Consider the following 8,416-nt stretch of genomic DNA (forward strand, 5'->3'; position numbering starts at 1 on the left):
GGAAAGGCCTGGGCAGGAGGCAAGATCTCCCAGCTGGCTTGGGATGGTTACATCTGTGTGTTGCAGAAAGGAAATGAAAAGAACAGGGCACCCTTTTTTGGAAAATTATTGCCCTAATTCTTTAAGTTAGCCAGTTAGGTTTAAAAAGTGAGCTTTGCAGAGGGCTGGTTTCTGATCAAAGTGCAGCTGGGAAGCTCAGAATTGTGTCTGTTACTGCTTTCAGCATCAAAAAAAAAGAAAAACATACCTCATTCAGCTGCTTCGATGAGGGACAAAAATTCCTCGTGCGCTCTCTGAACACAGAGGCCTGTTGGCCGATGGATCCGAGTGCGGTGTTTTCTATGGCACGTTGCTGCGGAGCTCCTGAGCGCCGCTCTCGCACAGCATGCACCATTCCTGCTCAGAGCTGCCCGGCAGGCAAAACTGAGGCTTAGAAACCAGCTGGGAACCAGGGAGGGAAGTGTGAAGAGTATAGCACAGCATTCTTCAGCTTCAGTATCTTTTAACAGTCTCGTCTAGGCCTGCTGTGGTTCCCAGGAGGAAGCCTCCCTTGGAGGGATGCTGCCTTGGCCAGAGCAGCAGGTCCCCGCTACCAGGAGCCCAGTGGGGGTCACTTACCCTCAGCGCTATCCCTTGGAAATGGCCAAATTCCCTCCCCTTAACTGCAGTGAGGCACAAAACAGAGGGGCAGACTAAACCCCACCCCACCCCCACCCCCACCCCGGGCCTGTGCAAATAAACACACTAGATGTCTTCGGGCAGGCGGAAGGAACCTCTGGGCACTCGCTGAAGGGGGCCGGCCCCGGGCGGGCGCAGGTCTGAGGGGCGGCCCGCTCCCAGCACTGCGCCTTCCCACGCGCCACCTCGCCCCGCCACAGAAAGCCCTTGCACCAGGATCCCAGATGGGGGGATCTGTGCGTTAAGCCTCTTTCATCCTCTCCCTGCACCCCCTCCAATTTGCCGTTTATCAACAAAGTTTTAAGCACATTAGTAAAGGCTGTGGTGCACAGTAGAGAAATTGCTGATAAATAACCCCTTAAACCGCTTTCTCCAGCTGGGACGTGGGCTCGGCGAGCCCCAGCCCCGGGCTGCCGCCTGCGTGGCTGCCTTGTCGCCTCCTGTCGCGTTCCTCATTGCTCACCACCGCAGAACTTTAGCGCTGTGTTTTAACTTCCCCAAACCAGACAGCGTTGTAAATATATCATTTTTCTCGGTGACTGACATCCTTCTTCAGCTTTTCTACTAGTTTTGAAGGAGACACATGAGAAAGAATGACATGGTGTCACGAGTGACTTCCCTGTTGAGCACCACGAGCTCAGCCAGTAACAGCTTATCACTTACAGTTCCAGCTCTTACAACATCTGGATGGTTGTATCCTGACGCTGTCTAACCTCAGAACTGCTGGTTGTAGCTTGATGTCTGATTTCCTAACTGCTGTCACTGGTGTTGATTGTGCCATGGATTTGGGATTTAGGGAACGTGCAGCAGCACTGACTTCTCAAGTGTTTCTTCTTAAAAAAAAAATATAATAAAAAGAGAAAAATTAAACTCTGCTTCTGCATTACATTTGTGTGTGAAGCGCAAGTGTTCAAGGGCAAATCTCTTTTTAGACAGATGTTTAGCCAGAGGCACTCAGAGAAGAGGTCAGCTGAGGTTCATACTTCTGTGGCAGTCACGGGAAGGTGAAACTCCACGCCTGAGCATTTGCGCTGAATGCTTTGCTACTGAAGGCAGTTCTGTTTTTCATTTCTCAATCATTTTGCTTCCAAGGCTGCCAGAAATAAAGTCAACAGAGTGTTCCTGTTTTCCTTTGAAGCGTGTGAAGACCCACCCTGGGCTGTGTCCACAAGTATGTTTGACCCTTCACTGTGGCTGTATCCCATGCCAGAAGCAAGGCCAAACTACCTTCAGAGCAGCTCCACGAGTCACAGGTGTAGGCTTGCTTGGTGCTGTTGCTTTATAAATTGACAACATTTAATGGCTAGGAATTATGCTTAAAGACAGTCAGAGCAAGAACCAGAACACAAAAATGAGGAAATGCCAAGATTCCTGTGCACCTCTAATTGAAGGTCTCCCTCTCAGTGTTTGGTAGGAAGCTGCTAAATGATGGAATTACACACTAGTTACCACAGGACTCACCTCGTTCATTCTGCAGCATTGATGATGCCACATGGTGAGCAGACCATTGTGGTCTTGCTTTCCCGTCCGCCCAGGTCCGTAACGTGCCAAAAGCCAGCCTGCTGCTCCGCCGTCTGCCGCAGCGGTCCCAAGTCTGCCCCAACCTGCCCGCGGTGACAAAATGCGCTGTGCCCACTACAACATCCGCGCTTCTCTTCTAGTAGCGGCAGCTTCTCCGAGCGCCTCTTGTTTGCTCCAGAGCTGGTTGTGCTCACCCTGGGAAAACATCCCACCCCCAGCCATGCTGGACTAGGGGCATTGCCACTTCCAGGCTTCCTGTTCTTCCCCACAGAGCAGCAGGGAAACCGTCATTTCTCAGCCGCTCTTTCAAGAGGGGTGAGGACCACTGTTCAACCTTTTCTGCCTTAAGGGAAAAAATGACCGCAGGATGCAGGTGACTGCGAACGGAAGCTGAGATGACAACTCCCTAATTTAGAAGCTAGTGTAGGGGACAGAAGAGGGTCAACCACAAGCAGAACTGTATCAATAAATCGCTCAGGCTACACTGTATCAAGGACTCCCATAGTAAAAAGCACAGCTGGCAACAGAAAGCAGAGCTCCTGCTCCGCAGGCAACATTTCAGCCTTACCTCTGCTCTGCCAGGGGTGAGAGGGCAGAGAAGAGGAGGGTGAGGCTCTGGGGAGCAGAACGTTGCTGCGTACCACTTCTACTCCCGGTGTTGCCTTTCTCTCAGCACATGGCATCGCAATGTGCAGGAAGCAAGAGCCTGACTCTTCCCTGGCCAGCTGGGTGCTCAGGGCCCGTGCGCAGAGGAACACGGTGCTAGGACAGCAGGTACACGCGGTAGAACTTGAGACTCCTTGGTGTCCTTCCACAGTGACAGAGGAAACGGGCAAGCTTTGGGCGCTTGGCTCGCAGGCCTCAGCCTTCAGTTCTGCACCTTGACTTCTTGGGAGATGGCTCCTCCCTTGTCTCTCCTCTTCCTTCAAAGTGCACTAGCATCAGCTGCTTTCCCTGAGAGCAGCACCCAGCTCACAGACTGGAGATCTGCTTCCCCAAGGACAACAGAAAGCCCCTTCCACGGCCTTTTGCTCTGTTTTGAGCTTCTGGAAGCCATTTACTACACATCCACCAACCACCTCCAGCTTCATCGATAACTTACAACACATTTTAAGCCATGCTTGAACTGCCAGTTGTCTTGGCTTTGTCCCTGACATCCACAGATTGCAGTAATCTGAGGAACTGGTGCTCAATACATGTTGCAAGTGTTTGTAAAGTCACCTTGTGTAATGTTCAAAATTGTAGCTATCCTCTCAGTTACTTTGTCTACTGAACAGTTAGATCTTCCCAAGGCTATGGAAGCTAAAATTGGGTGTGCTCCTCACAGCTGGCAGACCTACTCTTTGCAGTCAACTGCCAAGGAGACCTAGCATGGCTGAACGTGTGTGAGCCAACTGTCTCACAGCCTCCACTCCCCAGGTTACCAGGTCAAGAAGAGACCGGTGGTCAGGGCCTGGGTAGACTCCCTTCCTCACACACAAACTTGCTGCTTCACCCTCCCCTCCATTCATCTAAATTGTAGGCAAGAGCTTCTGTGGGCAGGGAGCCTACAATTATATTTTCATTAGGTTGAAAATACAGGCTATTCAACTAGTCCCACCCATGCTATTTTAATATTTTGGGCCTGTTCCTCATGCCACTTAGGTCAACCTTCATCTGAAAACACTGAGTTTCTTCCAGCCAGATCCCTACAGACATCCTATCTTCTTAAGAAATGGGAGACTTGAAAAAAAAATGCTATATTTAAAAATGGAAAGTATAAAACTCTTTAAAATTCAAGCAAGACAAGTGTGCTGAATCAGTCCTTTCTCCAATAAGGTCAGCAGCTCCTCAATATCCTAGGATGTATGGTGCCACAGAGACCACTCCAGAATATCACGGATTAGCATCATCCCTATACACAATGGAACAACTGCTCACTGCCCTGAGAAGCCAATGTCCTGTCTTCACCCACACTCTCCCGCTGGAGGACATCCAGCCTTACACCACTCTACCTTCTGCTCTAGTCAACACACCCAGGTCAGCAGGGAGAACAACGCTGAGCTGCCCTGCCTACAGCCATACTCTTTACAGGCTCATCCTTCCAAATCCAGCCATCAGTGGTTTAAAGTCTCCTCTTGTGAAAAGAATCCCCATTAGATCACCTACTCCTATACAACAGGCCCCAATGTTACCACTCAAAGGCTTTGGGCCCTACTTTTACAGATTTTATCTTCTGCTTAAAAGCTGCTTTCAGAGTTTCTCTGTGAAAATCCAGTTAGAGACAAACAAAAAAAACCCACTATCAAAATATAACATCAATCTTTATTCAAACAAGACAGAACTACAGAACACCTGTAATATTTCTGGTCATATTTTACAGAAATCATGAAATACTGGACACATGAACTTACTTTTCAAACTATAATAAATCAGGAAAAGGATGATAATGCCTCTAAAAAGTCTTCCTTCTAAAGAAATTCGGCAAAAGTTAAGGTTTAAAAGGTAATTCTCATTTCTGATACTTAGCTTTGTTTTTAGGTGTTCTTGCTTAGCAACAAAAGCAAAAAGAAAGCCTGCTTTAGAACAGCAAGTAGGAATAAACTGAAAATAGTCATACAAGAAGCAGCTATTTAGTATGGTCTCATGCGGCTTGATGGGGGCGGTGCACGATTTGGAGGAGTAATTGCTATATCCAAGTAGTCTCCTATCTGGAATTTCTGGGACTGCAAAGTCATGGAATCATCTGTGCCCTTCCTGCCTGACATCGTGCTGCCAATCTCCTTCACCCTGTGCAGAGGGGACAAAAGTGGAAGTCAGCCAACAGAAGCAGAGTTTAGGTGTCCCACATAGGAACAGGTTCAGGTCATTACAACCTTCCTATTTCATCATCTGCACTGTTTCTGACACTTAGCTATGTTTACAGTATGGTTCCTTTTTTTCCAGTGCTGGGTTAAAAAAAAAAAAAAAAAAAAAAAAGCTACATTAAATCTTCTCTTTGATGGGGTGGGAGGGTGAGGATGGAGGTGAAACTTGCTACTACATTAATGGTAATACCTAGAGAGACAGGAGGGAAGGAACCCCACTCAATAAAAAACCCACCACAAACAACAACAAAAAAACCTAACAGAACAACCAGCCAACCTCCCCCCCCCAAACGCACACACATGTGCGTGAACACACACACACAGATTATAGGGGGAGATATAGCCACTGGTTACTGGGGAAGGTTAGATAATACAGTTCAGGTGATAAACTGGCATAAGAAGCCAAACAGGGATGATAGGAAGACAAGGGACTCATGTCTAACACCATCATTTCAGACAGCCTCTCTAGAGCTCAGCAGGAGCCAGGGTCCCAGAGGCCAAATTGTCCCTTAGCCACTAAGGGACAGTCAGTGTTCTCAGGATAACTACAACAAGATCACTTAAAAAAAAAAGTCATATACACTCTTAGATACGAGACCTATCACTCTTCAAATCACCAGAAAAACCTTTACTTCAAGTCGTAGATCCCTGTTCTGAGTGGTTACAATGTAGTGACCAATGTCTTTGAGCAAAATGTTTGTTGCTCTGGGAACTATGATGGTCATTAAACAAAGCTTAGTTTGTAAAGGTCATCGTGTAGTCTCCTATCTACTTTTAAAAGTTTGCGTGTTCTGGACTTTAAGTCAGTGTTGATGGAAAAACAATTTACCACTCTGATGACCGCAGTCTTATGTAAACCTGGAGAAGAAATGCTATTTACCTGTATCCAGGCCTCTTAAGATCTGTAAAAACAATTGCAAAATTGAAGTGTGTGCCCTTCTTCCGTGCTTCTGGGTAGACTTCTTTCACTAAACTTGTCAGCTCTTTTAGAGTTGCATCCATCCTAGTTTAAACAACAACAAAGTGGTTCATGCTCTCGAAAACAATAATAAAAGAAGAATTTCTCAAAACCCATTAACACAATGTATTGGCATTACTTAGCTGTACATTTCTTTGCATGCTTTCTGCCAAGCGTGCAAAGAAGAATAAGATGATTATAGTTTTACATGTTTAAACAATATAGTGAGCCATTTATTTCTCACCTACGTGAAATTTCAAACAACATATTCAAATCCAAAGATTAGGTGACTAGCATTTGTTCTAGTTATCAACTAACATCCGAAATAATTCACCACCTACTTACTGGCCATTAGAGGCAATATGGTCCAGAACATTAAAAACATGCACAAAGATTCAGGCTAAGTCCTTCTAATCATAGTTTAGCTTCTAGTTTACTGTAATATTAAACAAGTCTTCCCCCCCCCCCCCCCAGGAATGTTTCAAGATCTGCTTTTACAGGTTTCTCAAAGCTACAGCTTAAACAAGGGCCAGTTTTATATACTTACACAATATACAGCTTAAGTACTTCTACATCTAAATTGAGAATTATGTTAAAAATTTTTTTTACATATTAGGCAAAATGCAGGTGTAACAAACCATAAATAGATTTGGATTAAGATTTACGTTTCTGCCCTAGCAGATAGAACTGCCCTTCAACAACAACAACAAAAAAGGGGGGGGGGGGCTAGAGCACACTTCTAGAATTCCAAGAACAAAAGGTCCCAATCATAACAGCTAAAGCAGCTCTACTTATATAGACTGCATATTCACTCCAAGCTGCAAAGTAACCAAAGAGCAGTGTGCAGACACACAATGCCCATTCTGACTTCTGCAGATGGCAAACATTTCAGACATCATCAATAGCCTAGACTGAGTCCATTAAGCCCATTAAGAAGTAAATTAGAACTGCATGCTTTGCTAGCCACAAAAATAGATTTATTCAACTACACACAGACATACAAGTCATAACCCTAACAGAAGCCTCAAAGGAGAAACAGGATTAGAAAATGGTCTAATCGCTTTGAAAGGCGTTTTTCAAAACACCTAGCACAAGAACTAATGTTTTCACAATATAAAGTAGTTCTCCAAGTTAAGATTTGAAATGAATATGAAAATCAGCTCCCTATTAAACTGCTGTTACCTGACTATACAAAAGGAAAAAAAAATGCTACCCCACCCTCAAGAGGCTCTAAGTCGCTTAAACCAATCCACAGGTCAGACAACACTCCTGAGCTTCTAGGACAACCACTGCTACTGAAAAACTGGCTTGTTAAAAATAGATTTAACCACCAGTTAGGAAGAAAATACCTCTGTGCTGTCTGCATTGCAACGATCAAAGACGTGCCGAAACACGGGTCTTTGAGGACGCGCACCCGTAATTCCGCGACTGGGCCGCAAAGCGCGCGGTACCCAGCGGCCCGCCGCGGCTCCGGCCGCCCCCCGCGGGGCCCGCCCTCACCAGGTGTAGATCTGCAGCTCGCTGGAGGGCACGTTGCCGCGGGAGAACTCGTCCATGCGGTGGTGCCGCCCGTTGTTGGTGGTGAAAACGCGCAGCAGCAGCGGGCACGTCTGCGGGCCGAGGCGCAACGGGAGAGTCAGGGCCGCCCCACGCCGCCCGCTCCCCCCAGCCCGACGGCCGAGCCCCCCCCCCCCCCCCGGCTTCGGCTCCGGCCCCCACCCCGCGGAGGAGCCGCCGCGGAGCCGCCCCGGTACCTTCTCCCGGTCGATGGGCTTCTCGGGCTCCTTCTTAATCTCCTCCTGGGTGACGCGCGACTCCACCGCCATCTTGCCGCCGCCACGGGCCGCCGCAGCCTCGCGCGGGGCCCCGGATGTCTCGGGAGGCGGGTTCAAGTCTCGCGAGAGGAACGCGCGCAGCCCGGAGGCGGGGTGGGCCGCGCGCAGGCGCTGAGAGGGGCGGGGCGGGGCGGGGCTGCCACGCCCGTCCCGTGGCCGTTGGCAGTTGACCGTTTGCCGTTGACCGCGCGCGCGTCCGCTGAGGGCGGTGGCGGGGGAGGGGACGCGGCCCGTCAGGCCTCGCCTTAGGGCCTGAGGGAAACGGCTGCAGCAAGCGCTGCCTGCCGGGGCCGGAGCAGCAGCCCTGGGCTCCCTCGCCCTGAGCATCAGCAGCGAGAGCTGGCCGTTAGGTGCGTGGTGGTGACCGGGTCCTGAGCGGGCTGCCCCGAGCAGCGGCCTGAGCGAGGGGCGCACGGCCTGGGAGATACCGCCGCCGAGCCTGGGGGCCTGCGGTGTCCTGCCGAGGGTCTGCTGACCCCAGAAGCTGCATTCTGGCGTGTCATGATTACTGACCGTTGCTTAACAGGCCCCTGAGTGGTTTTTCCTAAACCTGAAAACATTCAGGACAGAGTCACTGA

At 48.9% G+C, this 8,416-nt stretch overlaps 1 protein-coding gene and 1 long non-coding RNA gene across 2 annotated transcripts; both read right to left on the reverse strand.

The window, feature by feature from the left end:
- Positions 1-868: 868 nt before the first annotated feature.
- Positions 869-2,401, reverse strand: LOC134141247 (uncharacterized). Its single transcript, XR_009958569.1, has 3 exons — positions 2,140-2,401; positions 1,342-1,511; positions 869-1,242 (listed from the first exon to the last, which is right to left on the reverse strand). It is a non-coding gene; the product is annotated as an uncharacterized LOC134141247 (long non-coding RNA).
- Positions 2,402-4,483: 2,082 nt separating this feature from the next.
- SAP18 (Sin3A associated protein 18) lies at positions 4,484-7,868 on the reverse strand. The gene is made up of 4 exons (XM_062577337.1): positions 7,758-7,868; positions 7,504-7,613; positions 5,926-6,048; positions 4,484-4,968 (listed from the first exon to the last, which is right to left on the reverse strand). The coding sequence occupies exons 1-4, from the start codon at positions 7,827-7,829 to the stop codon at positions 4,812-4,814; spliced, it is 462 nt and encodes a 153-aa protein (XP_062433321.1). The 5' UTR covers positions 7,830-7,868; the 3' UTR covers positions 4,484-4,811.
- Between the last annotated feature and the right edge of the window lie 548 nt (positions 7,869-8,416).

Source organism: Rhea pennata, chromosome 1 (genome assembly GCF_028389875.1).
Source record: "Rhea pennata isolate bPtePen1 chromosome 1, bPtePen1.pri, whole genome shotgun sequence".
Classification (NCBI taxonomy): domain Eukaryota; kingdom Metazoa; phylum Chordata; class Aves; order Rheiformes; family Rheidae; genus Rhea; species Rhea pennata.

What these genes read in the sequence shown, in the direction of transcription:
- SAP18 (XM_062577337.1), bottom strand. Translation starts at nt 7,829, where the DNA reads ATGGCGGTGGAGTCGCGCGTCACCCAGGAGGAGATTAAGAAGGAGCCC. An exon ending in GAGCTGCAGATCTACACCTG is followed by an intron (nt 6,049 to 7,503) that starts GTGAGGGCGGGC and finishes TGTTTAAACTAG; the next exon opens with GATGGATGCAACTCTAAAAG. An exon ending in CTTAAGAGGCCTGGATACAG is followed by an intron (nt 4,969 to 5,925) that starts GTAAATAGCATT and finishes CCCTCTGCACAG; the next exon opens with GGTGAAGGAGATTGGCAGCA.